Raw genomic sequence first — 18,824 nt, forward strand, 5'->3', positions numbered from 1 at the left:
GTTTGTTTTTTGTTTGGATTTGTGTCATATCACTGTAATGATTGTTTTTGCTAATTGTTTTTTGTTTGATGTAGGTGGGCGGGATGTTCGACACGGTGCAGCGCAGCACACAGCAGACCACCGAATGGGCCGTGCTTCTCCTCGACATCATCAGCAGCGGCACAGTCGACATGCAGTCCAACAAGTAAGTAACAAATGTATTAAATACATTTTTTTGATAATTAATAAATAAATGCAGAAAAATTATAAAGGCTTTAATATCTGGTGGTGTGGAAAGTCTTGTTTTGGCCAAAAATGGGTTCCATTCCATTAGCACATTCGAAAATTATTATTATTATTATTATTATTTTTAGCAGTGGGGTTTACACACTTTTGACACAAATGTACAATGTAATGGGGGGGAAAAAAACCACAAAAATACTGTAAATAAAATTTTTTGATTTTTCGATATGATTAATACCTCATTGTTGACCTTGTTGGCACGGCAGACTACACTTTCAATTCAATGTCATTTTAACAATCGACATTGTCTTAAAGCAGCTTTACAAAATGTAAAGTTTACTTGTATTTAAATGTATGTGTATTTATCCCTAATGAGCAGCCTGGAGCAACAATGGCAGTGAAAAACTCTCTCAGATGGTACGAGGAAGAAACCTTGAGAGGAACCAGACCCCCATCCTCATTTGGATGACACCAAGAGATTACAAATCATTAATTAGCCCAACCTCTTATAGTTTCAACACCAACTCGTTTATGCCAGTGTCTTAAAATGTTCATTGATGGAGAAACCACATATGTAGAATGTTAAACTTGCTTTTGCTTCTACACTTATTGCTTTGCGTTTCTTAGCAGTCTCCTCCACGTCACCGCTGCTTTTCCGCTTGCTTCCACACATTATCGGCTTTGATTGAACACCGTACGCCTGTGAATTGTTTGCATCCGTGTTCGTATTTCGGGTACATACTGTATATTTTTAAAACACCGACAAATACACGGTGGTATCACAAAGTTCAGAGACCGACTCTGTTTATAGGAAAGTACTTAATTTATCTACATTTACACACAATCACCATCAGAATAGTCCCCTTACACAGCAATACAGCGCTCCCAGCTTTCCTGCTTCTTCTGGAATGTGTCCTGGAAGTTTTCAAAGCATGTCAAGTACCTTCTGCTATTCTTGCCGAGTCGCCACAATGGTGTCACAATGGCGAGCTTTGAGCTGGATCTTCATCTCCATGATGTCTTTTGGCACGTGATGGCAGTCGGTGCTCCCTGTGACTGTGTGCAGCCTTGTGTTGAGTCTGTTACAAAACTCGAACTCTCTTGATGCCACCTCGTATTTGACAAAGTGACGTAGTGAGCCGGTTTAATGTCAAGTTTTCGCTGGCTGCCACACAATTCTACAACCCGCTCGATAACGAATAAATGGAACTGGCAAAGCAACCTGATTCTGATAGTCAGTAACCTGCTGTTGATGTGTTGCCCTGTGATGTGTCTCTGCAGAAACAGTTTGTGTGACTTGTCTGTGTGTGTGTGTGTGTGTCTCTGTGCCAAAGTGAGCTGTTCACCACCGTGCTGGACATGCTGAGCGTGCTGATCAACGGAACCCTGGCAGCCGACATGTCCAGCATTTCTCAGGGAGGGATGGAGGAGAACAAGAGAGCTTATATGAACCTAGTGAAGAAACTCAGGGTGAGAGAAAGAGAGCCGAAAACCTTGCTTACATTCCATACATGTCTACCCAGCATCAGTCTACAGGGCTGTATCTGAATACTACTGCACTGACTTCTTATTACATTTATTTGTTAGATGAATAATGATCTGTTTCTTCGTGGTGTTTGGTAAATATAAATAGTGTACTGGTTTCCTGTGCAGAAAGAGCTGGGGGATCGTCAGTCCGAGAGTTTGGAGAAGGTGCGACAGTTGCTGCCGCTACCCAAGCAGACTCGGGACGTCATTACCTGTGAACCCCAGGGATCGCTTATAGACACCAAGGGGAACAAAATCGCTGGGTTTGAGAAAGAGGTACTCGTCCTCTTCACTCCTTCATTATCAGGCATATCGTGTGATGCATTCATCCGTTTAAAAACGTTTTTCAAATTCTCGCAGAGCCTCTAAGCTCCTGCTTCTCCTTCTGTGATTCTCGTTGCAGGGTTTACAGGTGTCGACGAAGCAGAAGATCTCCCCGTGGGATGTATTCGAGGGCCTGAAGCACTCGGCTCCTCTTTCCTGGGGCTGGTTCGGCACGGTGCGCGTCGACCGCAAGGTCACCCGCTTTGAGGAACAGCAGAGACTCCTGCTTTATCACACACATCTGAAACCCAAACCACGCAGCTATTACCTGGAGTCTCTCCCCCTGCCTCCAGAGGAGGAGGAGCCTCCCACACCTGTGCCTCAAGAACCCGAGAAGAAGATGGTGGAGGCAGTGAAGACGGATAAGAGCGTGCCCAACGTGGGGGCCGAACCAGGCAAGAAGAAATCGAAGAAGAAGAAAGCTTCATCTGTAAATAAACCAGAGGTTGGTTAGCTTTGAAATTCCAAACGGGTTCAAATTTTAAGTCCAAATAATTTAGTTTACTTTTCACACCTGGTATTAACCTGGTTTGCATCTGCAAACATAACCTGAGATGGAACCTTGAAAGAAGCTACAAAAAAGCAGGTTTTTTTCTCTGCTGTTGTAGCATCACTTTAATCCATTATTCTAGCGAGTTCTAAACAGTCAGGCCAAAAAAAAAAAAAAAAAAAAAAGGTAGCAGGTATCTGTACTGTGCTGACTCTGTCGAATCGAATCAGTATTAATACCCAGTAGCAGGCTGTGCTTTTAACACCTAGGATTTCATTGGTGCCTGAACCAATCCACCTCTTCCTTGAAAAGTGTGTCTTGTAAATGCCCTTGTAAGTATAAAATCTAATCAATTTCTTCTCCTCCATCAGCCAATGTCAAATAATAAAAAAAAACAGCTGTTTCACATGAATACATTTGAGCTTGTTCAGTTTGCTAAAAGATGCGGTTTGCGCTTTCTGACCACCCAATCAAAGGGAAGATGTTATTGGACGCCTTCTAGGTGGCCTCACTGACTCTGAAATCTGATTGGTTAAAAACCGACAGTATTTGCAGCAGCACACCTGAGAGAAACACTATGAAATAGAGAAAATAGACTATTGGGAGTAATTTAATACATATTCATGTACAAAAACATTAAAAGATAGGTGATTCTGATGGAATTTAGTCCAGCAGACCGGTCTTACCGGTTTAGCCGCTGTTAATACCAGGTGTGAATACAGGCAATAGAGAAACTGGCTTAGTTTCAAATGTATTTTTTTTTTTTATAATTTCTCTATCGAGAAATACCTTCCTCTGTGGGTCGTCTTGATGTGGGAAAAAATTAGGACAGCAGGAAAGTATTGTATTGATGGTGTACCGGTTTGTTTGGTTGGATCGCTGACTAACACAGTTATCGTTGTTCTCCAGGACTACACAGCACGTAACCAAGGTGTAATGCCGTATCTGGGACCAGCCATGAATCCCGAGATCATGAACCAGCCCAACCCATACAGAGCAATACCCTACAACCCGCCGATCATGTTCACTCAGAATCAGCCTCTTCCTCCAGGTCAGGCTGGTCAATCATCTTCACGTACATCACCTTGTTTTTATTCTGAACTCCAGCGCCGTCTCTGAAAACGTGCATTACTGACGCTGGACTGAAATCAGACATGTAACTAGTAGGGGTGTAACGGTAAACAAAATTCACGATTCGGTACAGACTTTGGTTTTAAGTCACGGTTAAATTCAATTTCGGTACTGTGGGGGGAAGAAATGCAAAATATAAAATTGCTTGTCCTTTTTTATTAATGTAGTTTATAATTAAATTTGTGAACAGTTGAAAATATTAAAACAATTTTAAATAAAAGGACCACTTGTTTAAATAATATATAGAATAATATTTATACACTATTTTATAAAAAATAAAATAGAGGAAATCTAATGAATGCAATATGCTTTTTTTTTACTACAGTAATTAAATTGTGTAATCGATTAAATTGACACAAATTAAATTGAATAAATACAATTTAATTAATGGAGTAATTTAAATCATATATATTTGTTAGACCCCATTTGGGTAATATATATATATATATATATATATATATATATATATATATATATATATATATATATATAACCCAAGAGAGAGAGAGATATATATATATATATGTATAACCCAAGATATATAACCCGAGAGAGAGAGAGATAGATAGATGTATATAAGTTTGTTTTATATTTAATATTCGATTTTTTACAAATATAATATACTTATATATAAAACTTATATATGATTTTAACCAGGTTCCGCAGGTAAAGAACGACTGCATTCGGTACACGTGCGCACCGAACCGAAAGCCCTGTACCGAAGGAGTTTGATACGAATATTTGTACCGTTACACCTCTAATAAATAGTGAACATTTTAGCGATCCACAATTAAATACTTGACCATGCAAATGAACAGGTGAACTGAAAAACTAGCGCTTTTATTAAAAAGAACCTCTTTATTACATGCACTACTAATATAATTGTATTTACTGGTGGTTAAGTTTTTTTCGGTACATGTAAGAAATAAAAATGCGTAATTGGAATACTTAAGTGTGTAGGTCGTATTGTATGTATACTGGATTGACGAAGTCATTTGAGTAACAGTATAGTTGGTTATCCAGTACATATAATAAGTGGACTGTACAGTGTATGTGCATACGTTTGTTTGCCTTAACGTATTTGTATAATTCCAATGAATCTTGTACAGGAGGGCCAGGACTGGAGCCTCCATACCGATCTCGCGTACCATTGAGCAATCATCCGAAGATCATGCCCCCGCGGGCCAATTACCCAGGCATGATGTCCAACATCCAGGGTGGCATGAGCATGATGGGCGTGGATAATAAGCAGTACCCGATAGGCTTCAAACCGCAGCCTGCTATACCGCAAAGCCAGATTCTTCGGCAGCAGCTGCAGGTCAGACTGGTGAGTCTGATTTCAGACATTGAAACCCCAGAAACAAAGAGGCACCAGCCGAGAGAGATCTTAGTTAGTCATTGCTCGTGTTCGCTATACAATTATACTTGGGCTATAAAGAGCTTGGCCTTTTCTAAAGCCTGTTCTGCACCATTACAAAAGGCATCCTTATTTTAGACCATTGAGTTGAGTAGGGAGATTTTATTAATGTTGACGTGTGTGTGTGTGTGTGTGTGTGTGTGTGTGTGTGTGTGTGTGTGTGTGTGTGTGTGTGTGTGTGTGTGTGTGTGTGTGTGTGTGTACAGTGCATCCGTATAGTCTTCACAGCGCTTCACCTTTTCCACATTGTGTTACAGCATTATTCCCAAAATGAATTTTATAAACAATAACCCATAATGACAACGTTCAAGAAGTTTGTTTGAAATTTTAGTTTCTCCCATTTTTCTGTGCCGAACCACTCAAGCTCCATCAGGTTGGATAAGGAGCGTCAGTGCACAGCCATTTTCAGATCTCTCTAGTGATGTTCATTTGGGTTGGTGTTCAAGTCTCCCCAGTCTGAGGTCCAGAGCGCTCTGGAGCAGGTTTTCATCAAGGATGTCTCTGTATATTGCTGCATTCATCTTTCCATCGATTCTGACCAGTCTTCCAGTTCCTGCTGCTCAAAAACATCCCCATAACATGATGCTGCCACCACCATGCTTCACTGTAGTGATGGTATTGGCCAGGTGATGAGCCCTGACTGGTTTCCTCCAGACATGACACTTGGCATTTAGGTCAAAGAGTTCAATCTTTGTTTCTCATGGTCTGAGAGTCCTTCAGCTGCCTTTTGGCAAACTCCAGGTGGGCTGTCATGTTCCTTTTACTGAGGAGTGCTGCACAGATAGTTGTTCTTCTGAAAGGTTCTCCTTTCTCTTAGAGATGCTGGAGCTCTTTCAGAGTGACTATCAGGTTCTTGGTCACCTCCCTGACTCTAATTCTCCCAATCACTCATTTAGGCCCTTCTCCCATGATCACTAGGAAGAGTTCTGTTGGTTCCAAACTTCTTCCATTTACGGATAATAGAGGCCACTGTGCTTATTGGGACCTTCAATGCTGCAGACGTTTTTCTGTACCCTTCCCCAGATCTGTGCCTCAACACAATCCTGTCTACAGACAATTCCTTGGATTTCATGGCTTGGTTTGTGCTCTGATATACACTGTTAACCGTGGGACCTTCTATAGACCGGTGAGTGCCTCTCCAAATCATGTCCAATCAACTGAATTTACCACCGGTGGGCTCCAACCAAGTTGTAGAAACATCTCATGGATGATCAGTGGAAACAGGATGAGTGTAATGGCAAAATCTGTGATACATATGTACATGATTTTATTTATTTTTTCCTGTTTTTTTTATTTATTTATTTTTAAAATAAATTACAAACAAACTTTTGTTGTCATTATGGTGTTTTGTTTGTAGAACCTTTTTATTATTATTTTTTAATAAGGCATTAACATAAAATGTAAAAAGTGAAGCACTGTGAAGACTTTTCGGCTACACTACTGCTCGTTTGTTCACTGGTCATGTGCTGTTTTAAAGTTTATGCCACTTTGAGTTAAGTCTCTTAATTTTTCACTGAACTTAAGTAGCTTTTTCACGTTTCTGTAGTTTACTGAAGTATTTCTATTCGGGGAGACTTTAACTTCACTACATTACAAAGTCAAATATTTTACTTTTTACTACATTTTGTGAAATCAGTCCTTCCTTTTTTTTTTTTTTTTTTTTTTTTTTATGAGGATAAACACGTGATCTTATTTGCACAATTTTTTTTTTTAAGTAGCTGAAAAGACAATAATTTTAATAGATATCAATCGGTGTTGAACTCATTATCATTCTATAAATAAATAAAATTTTACTTTAGTAAAAGTCTTTTAAATGTACTTAAGTATTGATTTATTATGGCTATAATGAAAAGACTCTATTTATTATCTCGGTTTGTATGAAAATACTGTTATTTGGAGCACACCTTACTTTTACTGGACTACATGGTTTTTGTACTTCATTCACCACTAATGAAAAAAATGATCATGCGTGGCCAAGTGGAGTCAACCTGAGCTGTTGAGCGATGGGTAAAGGTTAGGATTATATAAATGCAGTGCAGCTCAGGTACTGGGTGAGATAAATTTATAGTGGGAGCTGTTTTAATATGCAGGCTGAATGCTTGTTGTGGGGAAAAAAAACACTGTTTAATTGTTTTTGTGTTTTTGTAAACGGAGAACCAGAACATGATTGGACCACAGATGAGACCGATGGCTCCCAATCAGTCCTACACCCCCATGCAGTCCTCACAGGCAAGAGCTTCCAGGATTTTATTCCCTTCATCTACTCACTTCTAACTGTGTAATTGTAATGAAGGAGCTGATAACGGTACTTTTGTTATTAGACGTTATTCGGATGACACAGTGAGTTTTCATGGTCAGGTTTTCCTTGTGATTGCACGTGTTTTTGTGCATCACACGAACTTCTGTGTCATCACGTTGTGCGTACGCAGGGCTGTGCTCGGAAATATCGCCATCATTTTCTTTTCCAATATTTCCGCACACCTCAAATTCATTCTCACCTTTTTAGCAGTTTTTTTTTTCTATTAGCGAGGACGTGCATGTCTTCAGTAATGTGATGTTCAAATGAAAACTTCATTAATATAATTTTTTTTAAATAATAAAGTTCCTATTAAATTTTTTCTTTTTAGTGCAGCAGTACGAATATTTTGGTTAAATGCAATAAAGCAAGGCGCCATTTGAAATAAATAAATAAATAAATTCTGTGTACTCTTTCGTTTCTTGCTACAGGGCTACGCTCCCTACAATTCTCACGTGGGGATGCAGCCGCACTCCTCTCAAACTGGTGGATTAGTTTCTTCATACAATAACCAGGGCTTCCCAGGAGCCCATCCCGGTACCAACCCTGGTGTGGTGGATCCTCTGAGGCAGATGCAGCAGAGACCCAGTGGATACGTCCACCAGCAGGCCCCTGGGACGTTCCCAAGCAACATGCAAAACACACCGAGGTTCGAGTTTCAAAACGCGCATTAAAACTTAATGCTGTTCATTCAAATCTCAGCTTGTACACAGAGGCCTGATCTATAGCAGTCGTATGTACTTACATAGTAGACTTTTGTTAGCCTTTATAATGGTTTTCTTTTTTTTTACTTTTATACGCAGCATTTAGAGTACTGCTCCAGCCACAGACATATGCTGTCCTGCTTAACATAACATACACGCCACCCTGTTACCCTACATTCAAGCTACACTTGTGTGTGTGTGTGTGTGTGTGTATAACTGGGACATGCTTGTGGGTTTTTTTTGCTGTCAAGAGATTTTAAGGTCAGATGAAAATCTTGAGATGGAGGAAGAGCTTATGAGCAATACTAATCAAAGGCATAATAAATAATGGATAAATTAGCTAAATTGACAAATGAACATATTTTTGGATTTATTTAGGTCCTAGGCCATTTTTCTTCAACCCTGGGGGTCCACAGTGGTACTGCAGGGGTCTGCTAATAATGATAAATTACAAAATGTTTTGCATTTTTTAACATTTAACATTAAAGATAATTTATTTATTTATATATATATAATGTATGAAACTGCAAATCTATTAAAATAAGGTTTTTTGCTTTAAGTCTTGATGTAACTGGATCTACTTTGGATGTGATGCAGGTTTCCCCATCAGCCTATACAGCAGGCTCCCATGATGCATAGCCTGGGACCGGCCCACATGCAGGCGCAGGGCATGCACCCCAACATGCGCACCAATCAGATGCTGGACCAGCAGCAGCAACAGCAGGTGCAGCAGCAGCAGCAGCAGCAGCAGCAACAACAGCAGTTCTTGAGACAACAGGCCCTCCGGGTACATTTACTTTTACACTACCTCACATCACTGTGTTTAAATAAACACATCGTTATACTGTGGATTTACTCATGTAGTGTCTCAAAGATCTGTACTCAGGCATTTCATGTTATTGATATGCATCCATAGCCTTATATTGTTTTATTAAAAGAGAGAAAGGGTTTAATAATGGTGGATAATATGATCATATAAAGAAAACGGTATTTTTTGTATTTTAACCCTGTGAGCAAACACCAGATGGTCGCTTGTAATCCAGAGACAAATTTGCAAGCCACATTTGATAGAATGAGTATTGAAAGTAACTCAATTCAGTTTTATTTGTATGACGCTTCTAACAATGAACATTGTCTGAAAGCAGCTTTACAAAGATAAATAGCTTCTAAAAGATCAATTTATATTTTAGTGCCTATAAGTTTGTAACCAGACTCAAAAGGGAACTCGTCCTAATCTGGGTAACCCTAAATGGCCATTCATTATAGTTCCATTTAATATACACACAGGAACCCGGTTATGTCGATGTCCTTAGGGGTCACCAAAAAGCATCGAGATAACCGATGATCGAGATAAACGAAAATCAAAATGGCGGCAATATATTAACATGCTTGAAATTTCTTTATGTACATGATGTGCGTTAATAAATGAGAATGTGCATGCACGTGTTTTTAGAGGTTTTTTACACAACAGCGTTGCTGCGATTTGTTTGATGAAGGCATGCTATAAAAATACATACAGTACATGTTTATCTGTCAGGAATCCACCTGCCACGCCCCCTTCGGCCCCCTTCGGCGTGTCAGGTGCTTTCTCGGCCGCTTTCTCTGAAGCTCCCGGCTTCAATCGCGCACATATGGTGCTCGTTTATCATCATCACCAGCTCCTATTTAAACTTCCACACTCTCACTGTCCGTTATTGTTGGTATATGTTGGTTCACGGCGGTCGTTGTTATCGCGCATGCGTATCCCGGTAAGTGCCTTCCCACCGGCACTCTCTCAACGGCTGCGCTTTTCTTCCCAAAGGATTCCCCCCCAAGATAACCGACGTTAAATGGCAATTTCCCCCCCCCCCTTGTGCTCGAGATATTAGGGTTCGGCGATATAACAAAGTCGACATAACCGATAAAAAATGCTTAGACAAAGCGAGAATATGGCGGTTCCACTTCAAAAACGTCGACTTAATAGGGTTGTCGAGTTAACCGAGGTCGAGATAAGCGGGTTCCACTGTATGTTAATTATGTTAACTGTTATTAATTCCAGTCCAAGTCTATCCTCATTGTTCTTGAGTTTCTCAGTAATTTCATCAATCTTTAGGCCGTTCATGTGGAACCATCCTTAACCGTAAAGAGTTTATTTGTATAGATGGACATGGTCTTAAAGCAGCGTTTCAGACCTTTTAATAATTAAAGTGAATTATGTGTATTTATACCTGTGATCTCTAATTGAGGGAAACTCCATCCAGAGGCAGAGCATCAGAATTAATTGGGGCAGATCCGAATAGAGAAATTATGTCTAGTACGTTTTAAATGTCTGATAATACAGACCTTACTGCTGTGTTTGTTACTGTAAAGTGTCTCATGATTGGTGAGTATTGGGGCCCTGTGATTAACTGACTTCCCAGCCAGGGTGTATTCCTGCCTCTTGCTCAAGACAAATAAAATAATCACATTCAATGTTTTTGGAATTTGATCATTCAAAGCATTTTAGTGAAACGAACCTCAGAACTAAGGCAAATTCTCTCATCCGTCATGTGTTTGGGCTCCATATCAGGGATCACATCAGTATCGACTGAGCATGTTAAGCAGAAACTACGGATCAGTTCTGTTTATACACACTTTTCTTGTGCTTTGGTCCCATCCACAGCAACAACAGCAGCAGCAGCAGCAGGTGCAGCAGCAACAACAGCAGGTGCAGCAGCAGCAGGTGCAGCAGCAACAGCAGCAGGTGCAGCAGCAGCAGGTGCAGCAGCAGCAGGTCACCCCTCAGCAGGTGCAGCAGGCACAGCAGGTCCCATCTCAGCAGGTCCAGCAGCAGCAGGTGGGCACGGCCCAGCCTCCTGGTCAGCCCCAGAATCAGACCCTGGGCATGCAGCCTCTTCCTCCACAGCAGCCCATGGTGAGCAGCCAGTTAATGAACATTTCAGCATGTGTAATGCAGTGGAGGACTATAAGGAAGTAAATGTAATTCGTTACTGCACTTAAGTAGCTTTAGCACGTTTCTGTTCTTTACTGAAGTATTTCCATTGGGAGAGACTTTTAACTTTTACTACATTTTGTGAAATCAGACATTCCTTTTTATTTATGAGGATAAAAATGTAACTGGTCAAACACCCATCGATCCAACAATCAGTTTTGAGCGTGCGCTCTGTTTTGAACGTGTTTTGATTGGCGCTTGGTGTGTATCTACTTATCACCAACATACAGTTCAGCATCAGTTCAACAGCAAGCAGAACATTTAGAGAGGAATAAATGATGAAGAAACCCCTGACTCGAATTCACCACAACACACGTGAGCGTATTTGAGTGATTTTTAAAAGTAGTTAAAAAGAAGGTTTTGGTTTCATGATAATTGTAATAAACATCAATCAGTGTTTGACTCATTAATATCATTCTATTAATAGATTGTTGTGTTGAGAGAAAAAAAGTATTTTCACATAGTTGATTAAGCAACAGTCTTGTGATCAAAATGATAATCGGAACATTAAAGTCATAATAAATCATAGTACTTTGGATACTTAAGTACATTTGAAGGCAAAAATTGTTGTACTTTTATTTAAGTGAACGTTTAAAGGGACACTTTGACCGGAGTAATAATTTACCGCATGTATCTCAACTCGTGTGTGTGTGTGTGTGTGTGTGTGTGTGTGTGTGTGTGTGTGTGTGTGTGTGTGTGTGTGTGTGTGTGTGTGTGTGTGTGTGTGTGTGTGTGTGTGTGTGTGTGTGTGTGTGTGTGTGTGTGTGTGTGTGTGTGTTCAGTTCTCGCCAGGGCAGGGCATGCAGCAGACGCAACAGCAACAACAAACTGCTGCTTTGGTCAGACAACTCCAACAGCAGCTGTCCAGTAAGTTCACAAGTCCTCGTTTTGGGTTATGGTTTACACTGAACACCATTAATACACCATCTGAGCCAGTCCTAGTGCATTGTATAAAGATGTAAAATGTTATATATTTGATGTTCATTCTTGGTGCTACTTCACTACCCTATTAAAAAAAATACTAACAGTTGCTGAATCAGAGTGAAGTTCTAATCGAATATACACTGTCCCACACAGGCACACAGCCCGGACAAAACACCAACTCCTATTACCCCAAATATGAGTGAGTCCTGCGACGCCTTTCTGAACTGGACGAGTCGATTCCAGAGTCTTCATTAGCTCGGGAGTCTTTCGGACAGGAGAGAGCGACTTTGGGCCGAGGAGATTCTCAGCTGATCCGTATCTGACCACAGTACTGTTTCTAGGAATAAATCTCTTTCGGATTTCGTGTGATTTACACGTTCGTCCGAGGGTCTGTGCAGTGAACTGGTGATCATAAAGCGCAGCAGAAGGACTTTATATATAAATATATATATAAAAAAAAAACCTAAAGGACATGAAATGAGAGTAATGCAGTGTTTTGTTTTTTTTATTTTATTTTAATTTACTTTGTACAATTTTTCAGTTTCGTGTATTCTCATTAAAAAAAGTCATGTCAATTTTTAGACCGTGGCCCAGACTTTAAAAGTGCACCATTTTAGAGTTATATAAAAAATAATGATAACAGTAAGGCATCATGACTCGTCACACCTCTGCACCGAGACACTACTACAACTCTGTTAAGACACGTAAAAAAAAAGACATTTTACCCAGACTATAGTCAATCTCGAAAGACTTCCACCTTTAATCATTCTTACTTCTATTTCAGACAAAGTAATAAATTATAGCTACCAGGTCAGCCGTGTTCCAGCTGCATGCCTAAATCACTCCACATCAATGGCTGCATGTCCATGGAACTAAAACAGTCATGCTTTAATCTTGGAAGTCAAATCTTTATTTTGTATCGTGTACATCTTCGACTCCTGCAGGCGGAAGTGGCCAAAGCATAACAGTAGAATTGTTCATGATTCTGAAATACTGATTATACATCGATCAGGTATAACATTTATGATCACCTGCCTAATATTGTGTTGGTCTCCCTTCATCTGTCATGACCTGTCGAGCATCTACAGCATGAACTTCTTCAGCAGTTTGAGCTACAGGAGCTCGTCTGTTGGATCGGACCACACTGACAGCCTTCACTCCACACGTGCATTAATGATCCTCTACCACACACGACCCTGTCACCGGTTCACCACTGTTCCTTCCTTGGAGCACTGGAAACACTGACCCCTGCAGACCAGGAACATCCTACAAGGGCTGCAGTTAAGTTATGGAGATGCTCTGACCCAGACGTCTAGACGCCACACTCACCCATTTTTCCTGCTTCTAACACATCAACTTTGAGGGTAAAAAATGTTCACTTGCTGCCTAAAAGTATCCCAAACACTTACAGGTGCCATGATGACTAGATGATCAGTGGTCTTCACTTCACCACTCATAATGATCATACTGATCGATGTAATCTGCTTGATGATATTCTGGTAGCTTTAAACCATTCCTCAGGGTTCTCTGTATTGTATTCCTTCATGATGACTTCCATTAGGTGATCCAGTAAATGGATTGCAGACTCTAACGCAACGTGAACATGTTTACATGGTGCCTTGTGATCGACTGGTGTGTAAGTAAAAGGATTTTCTCTGGATAGGATCCGATTTAAGCGGTAACTAAATCCGAATGAGCACCGGAACAAAGCCATCGTTTAGCTCAGTGGTTAAGGCATTGGACTTTGAATCGGAAGTTCACAAGTTCAGATCACTGCTCGGCTCTTAAAAAAAAAAAAACCCTTAACCCTCCCTTACTCAGCTGTAAGTCACCCTGGCTGAGATCATCTTCCAAATGCCATTAAAAAAGTTCTGTTTCTCAAAAATCGCTGTTTTAGGTTTTAAATCATTTTAAACCGGTCCATGTTACACTACCTCGATTGCACTTTAAAATGCTCAAGCAGCACTTTTAGAATGTTTTTGTTTGTTAGTTTCCATGATCTTTTGCCAGTTCAAATATAATTTGCTTTAAAACGACTACAAATGAGACCAACATGCAACAGCCAATCAGCTTTCTTGTTATTGGTGCGAATCTCTCTTGGATTGTACCAGAGATGCAAAACAGATTTTATTTTGAAGCGATGGCGAAGTGCAAGTTTAGCGATACATAAAAGAGATGAATTTAGGGCCTGGTTAAGGCTGTAAGCCGCTAACAATGTGTTTGTGTGTTTGATGTTATGATACAGGTCTTAAACGTAATTCTTAATGGTTTAATAGAAGTCTTGGTGAAACCTGCAGAAACCCTGTTATAGCTGTCTGAAGATCACGTTGAGCCACTTAGCGGCATGTGCAACAGTTTATCCCCATATATGTTTTTCTGCAGTCCAGTTTATTTTCAGCTTTTAATATCTTTTATTATACTATAGTATATTCTTTTTCCACAAAAAAAAACTATGGCGAGACTTGTTTAATTTTGCCTTTTTGTCCTCCTTCTGCATTTTGCTTTGGAATGTTCCTCTCGATACGTCTGTAAAGCACCCCAGTGTCTGGACCTAGCACTCGTCCTTCATAAGGACAATGTCTTCCTTCAAACTTGGACAGGAAATCGTGGGTATTATCCCAGTTCCTCTCGGCAGACGTCACCCCGAGCCTGGACAGGATTTTATCTGCTATCGCAGGCACAACGGGCTGCAAGAGAACGCCGTAGATTCTGAGACACTCCATAGACACATGCAGTATGGTGTCATGCCAGAGTTTGTCCTCTGTCTCTGTGCAGTCGAGTTTCCACGGCGTGTGTCTTTGGACGAAGCTGTTGGTCAGGCGTACGCATGCGCTGATTGCTTCCAGGGCTTTATACATGTGCAGGTTGTCAAAATTCTGCTTCACCAAAACAGGAAGCCTGGAAACGGCCTCCACCAATTTATAATCCTCGGAAACTGCTCTTCCACCGCACACTTTTGGGAAGGAGATGTTGCAGAATAGAGGATAAACCTGCTCCGGGTTGAGGGAGGGTGCGGTACAGCGGTTGAGAAGACCACCGAGAGAATCGGCCAGTTCGCTATTGCACAACTTGACCACCTTGTCGTCGTCATAGTCGCAATCCATATCTGGAACTCCTTGCCTGAGAAGGAAATACCTCAGCCCGTCCATGGTGAACCTTTTCAAACTCTCGAGTGGATCCACTACATTGCCGAGACTCTTGGACATTTTCTTTCCCTGAGCCGTCCAATGAGAGTGCACGTATATGGCCTGAGGAAGGGGCAGTTCTGCAGCCAAGAGAAACGCTGGCCAATATATAGCATGGAACTTCAATATATCTTTGCCTACGACGTGATGGACGACGTTCCACCACTCGGAGTATTTCTCTGGATACCCTGCAACGGTCAGATAGTTCACCAAAGCGTCCAGCCACACGTAGATCGTTTGTTCGGGATCTCCGGGAACTGGAATGCCCCACTGCAGACGGCTCCTCTGGCGCGACACTGATAAATCGGGTAGCTCGCTCTCCAACCATTGAAGCACGAGATGGTGAAACTTCTTTGGCTGAATGGCTTTAGGGTTTGACCTCAACCACTCCTGGAGACTGGTCCGGAAATCGGAGAGGCGGAAGAGATAGTTGTGCTCCTTCATCCACTCCACCTGTTGGGAGATACAAAGTTGTTTAGGAATAAATTTCACTTTGATATACACTATACTGCAAAAGTTTGTGGACACCTAACAATAAGGTTCCGATTTGCTCGTCCCTCCACTCGTCTGGGAAGATGTTCCACTAGATTTTTTAGTGTGCTTATGAAGATTTGTGCCACAAGGCTGTTAGTCAGGTACTGATGTAGGTGAGGGGAGGAGGTCTGGGGCACAGTGTTCACATTCATCCCAAAGGTGTTCAATAGGCTTGTGATCAGCTCTCTATAGCAGACCACTCAAGATCTTCCACTTCAACCGAGGTAAAGCAGATCTTCATGGAGCTGGCATTGGGGCATTGTCGTGGTGGAACAGGTTTGGGTCTCCTAGTTCAAGTGAAGAGAAAATCTAATGCTACTGCATCTATTATCCGTGTGTGTGTGTGTGTGTGTGTGTGTGTGTGTGTGTGTGTGTGTGTGTGTGTGTGTGTGTGCCTCCAACTTTGTGGTAACTATTTATGTCTCAAACTCTCAGGATCATGCCAGAGTGCATCATGGGTGATAGACAATCATTCATTCTGAATTCAGTTGTGTGGAAATATAATGAACAGCTTTTAGCATTAAAAACGTCCCTCATCATGTCAGGCTGCAGTTCAGTGAAGATCAGGTTAAAGAATTGCTCATTGCCAGGAGCAGATCTGGGAAATGTTGAAGTAATTTATTACCACTGGCATTTCTGTGATTGTGTTTGATGCCACATTTGCCATCTCAGGCACTTTTTCCCCTGCCACAGTCACCACTGGCTTTTAGTGATAAATTTATAAGAAACTAATTTATAGGCACTAAAACACTGTACAGTAATGAAGTAAATGTAATTCATTACTGTACTTAAGTAGCTTTTTTATTTCTCTACTTTACTGAAGTATTTTCATTTTGTATTTTTACTACATTTTGTGAAATCAGTCGTTTCTTTTTATTTATGAGGATAAAAACGTAACCGGTCAAACACGCATCGATCCACTAATCAGGGTCGAGCATGCGCTCTGTTTTAAACGTGTTTTGATTGGCGCTTGATGTGTATCTACTGATCACCAACATACAGTTCAGCATCAGTTCAACAGCAGAACATTTAGAGAGGAATAAATGATGAAGAAACTCCTGAATCGAATTCACCACAACACACGTGAGCGTATTTGAGTGATTTTTAAAAGTAGTTGAAAAGAATGTTTTGGTCTTTTCACATAGTTGATTAAGCAGCAGTCTTGTGATCAAAATGATAATAGGAACATTAAAGTCATAATAAATCGTAGTATTTTGGATACTTAAGTACATTTGAAGGCAAAAACCTTTGTACTTTTATTCCATCCTTTACTGAAGGTGCCACATTTTACCCTGAAAAACTGCAAATTCCCAGAATTACTTCAATCATCTCCAATTTTTTTATATAGGAATTAACACATTTAAGAAAGGAGCATTTAAAAATGTTCTCTATGACAGTATAATAATACTTTATAAACCCATGTTGTGTCTATCAAGGTTTCTTCACCGTCTCATCTGATTTTCTCACCACTTGCTCAATAGGGCACTGAACCGCAGGACTAATGAGACTAATGAGTGCTGGTGTGCAATATCATGATGTTCAGTACCTTATGTCCACTCTCGGTAGAGATTTTGATCTCTCTGCCCATGGAGTCTGTGCCGTTGGTCACCTGGTTGGGTGTGAGAAAGCTCTCGTCCGGTGTGGAGTACCAGCCTTCATATATCCCTTCATAGATGAAGCCTTTGTCGAACAGCTTGGTCCAGAAATGTTCCACCGCATGTCTGTGTCTGTCCTCTGTCGTCCGTATGAAGTCGGTGTATGCGATATTACAGCTCCTGAACGTGTCACGAAACCTGTGAGATACCTCGGTGCAGAAGCTGAGCGGCTCTTTCCCGGCTGCGCTGGCCGCCTGTTGGATTTTCAGCCCGTGTTCATCAGTACCTTGAAAGGAAATGTTGTACAAAAACGCACCATAAAACACCAAACGCTGGTTTTATAGATGGATTGAGAACAAATCTGCACAAATGGAGATCAAACAGTAGTATAAATGCTGTTGATAATACTGTATAGATGTACTACTATATATGGATTTAACAGATGTATAATGTGAGAAGGTCCCTGGGTCAGTGTTCAGGTTACTCTCTGGGTCTGGGTCTACATGGGTTCCATTAGGGTTCTCAGGTTTCCTCCAACGTGCCTGTAAGTTGGTTGCAGGGTCTAAAATAGATTTTGCAATTCAGGTACATACTGAGGTCTCATGCAGTGTGTATTTCAATTTCACACCCAGGGGTAGTCTCTGGATCCACCTCAACCCTGACCAGAAGGAAGAACTTACTGATGGATGGATGGATGGATAAATGGAGAGTTAATAGAAGAATGGAGAGAGAAATTAATGGATGGGTGGACAGTGGATGCATAAATGGAGAGTTGATGGATGGATGGAGAGATAAATGGATGATTTGATGGATAGAAATATGAATATAGAGATGCATGAATGAACTTTACAACAGTGTAATGTACTCCTCCTGAGATGGATTCCACCTCTAGATCTTTGTACCCACTGTAGAATGGTGAGCCACCTGGACTGGAGATGTACCTGTAGAAAACTTGGAGTCGAAGCCCTGAAGGAGTTTGTATCGGTGCAGACAGTCGGCTGTCACGGCGGAATAAACGTGTCCGAGGTGAGGAGAAGCGTTCACGTAGAAGATCGGGGTGCTGATGTAGTGTGACCTTCGCGGTTCTCCTCTGCGTCGCACAACCGGGTCTGTGTGGAGCCTCTTTACCGGAAGTGGCGGATGCAAATCGGTTCGTTCTCCGAGCCGGCCGTGCTTTAACACCCGGAGCAGAATCCTGCTCTGGACCACTGAACCCTGAGAGATCATCATCATCACAGTGAAAATCACTCGACTTACTGTACTTCCGGGTGCTGCATGGTACTCTCCACGTGTGTGCAAAAACCCCGCCTCCTGGTGTTGTGATTGGCTAGATTTCACTCTTACAAGCTGCTGATTGGTCAGTAACAGAAAGAAAGCGGTTTATTGATAAGAGTCCGGAAAAAAGTCTGAATGGGTTTATAATACATATTAGCTTGACTAAATACAATTATTAGGGGTTCAAGCACGTAGTGCAGAAACCTTATTGTAATTGTAGGGCTTTTTA

The 18,824-nt window shown here is 41.1% G+C and overlaps 2 protein-coding genes across 3 annotated transcripts in view; one reads left to right on the plus strand and one right to left on the minus strand.

Annotated features, from left to right (window-relative positions):
- The window catches only part of med12 (mediator complex subunit 12), a 44,223-nt gene extending 31,629 nt beyond the window's left edge, over positions 1 to 12,594 (plus strand). The window contains exons 33-44 of one of the 2 annotated variants that reach the window (XM_046859042.1): positions 75 to 184; positions 1,557 to 1,692; positions 1,876 to 2,025; positions 2,153 to 2,518; positions 3,473 to 3,614; positions 4,804 to 5,021; positions 7,266 to 7,340; positions 7,839 to 8,056; positions 8,709 to 8,898; positions 10,753 to 11,011; positions 11,875 to 11,949; positions 12,160 to 12,594. In XM_046859042.1, the coding sequence (XP_046714998.1) occupies positions 75 to 184; positions 1,557 to 1,692; positions 1,876 to 2,025; positions 2,153 to 2,518; positions 3,473 to 3,614; positions 4,804 to 5,021; positions 7,266 to 7,340; positions 7,839 to 8,056; positions 8,709 to 8,898; positions 10,753 to 11,011; positions 11,875 to 11,949; positions 12,160 to 12,209 (1,989 nt within the window). In that variant the 3' untranslated portion in view covers positions 12,210 to 12,594. Of the gene's footprint in view, positions 1 to 74; positions 185 to 1,556; positions 1,693 to 1,875; positions 2,026 to 2,152; positions 2,519 to 3,472; positions 3,615 to 4,803; positions 5,022 to 7,265; positions 7,341 to 7,838; positions 8,057 to 8,708; positions 8,899 to 10,752; positions 11,302 to 11,874; positions 11,950 to 12,159 lie in introns of those variants that run through there. The other variant, XM_046859041.1, reaches the window with a different exon arrangement.
- Positions 12,515 to 18,617, minus strand: mars2 (methionyl-tRNA synthetase 2, mitochondrial). The gene is made up of 3 exons (XM_046859043.1): positions 18,262 to 18,617; positions 17,272 to 17,606; positions 12,515 to 15,644 (listed from the first exon to the last, which is right to left on the minus strand). Exons 1-3 carry the CDS (start codon positions 18,551 to 18,553, stop codon positions 14,457 to 14,459), a joined length of 1,815 nt encoding a protein of 604 aa, XP_046714999.1. The 5' UTR covers positions 18,554 to 18,617; the 3' UTR covers positions 12,515 to 14,456.
- Positions 18,618 to 18,824: the final 207 nt, after the last annotated feature.

This window comes from Silurus meridionalis, chromosome 10, assembly GCF_014805685.1.
Source record: "Silurus meridionalis isolate SWU-2019-XX chromosome 10, ASM1480568v1, whole genome shotgun sequence".
Lineage (NCBI taxonomy): Eukaryota > Metazoa > Chordata > Actinopteri > Siluriformes > Siluridae > Silurus > Silurus meridionalis.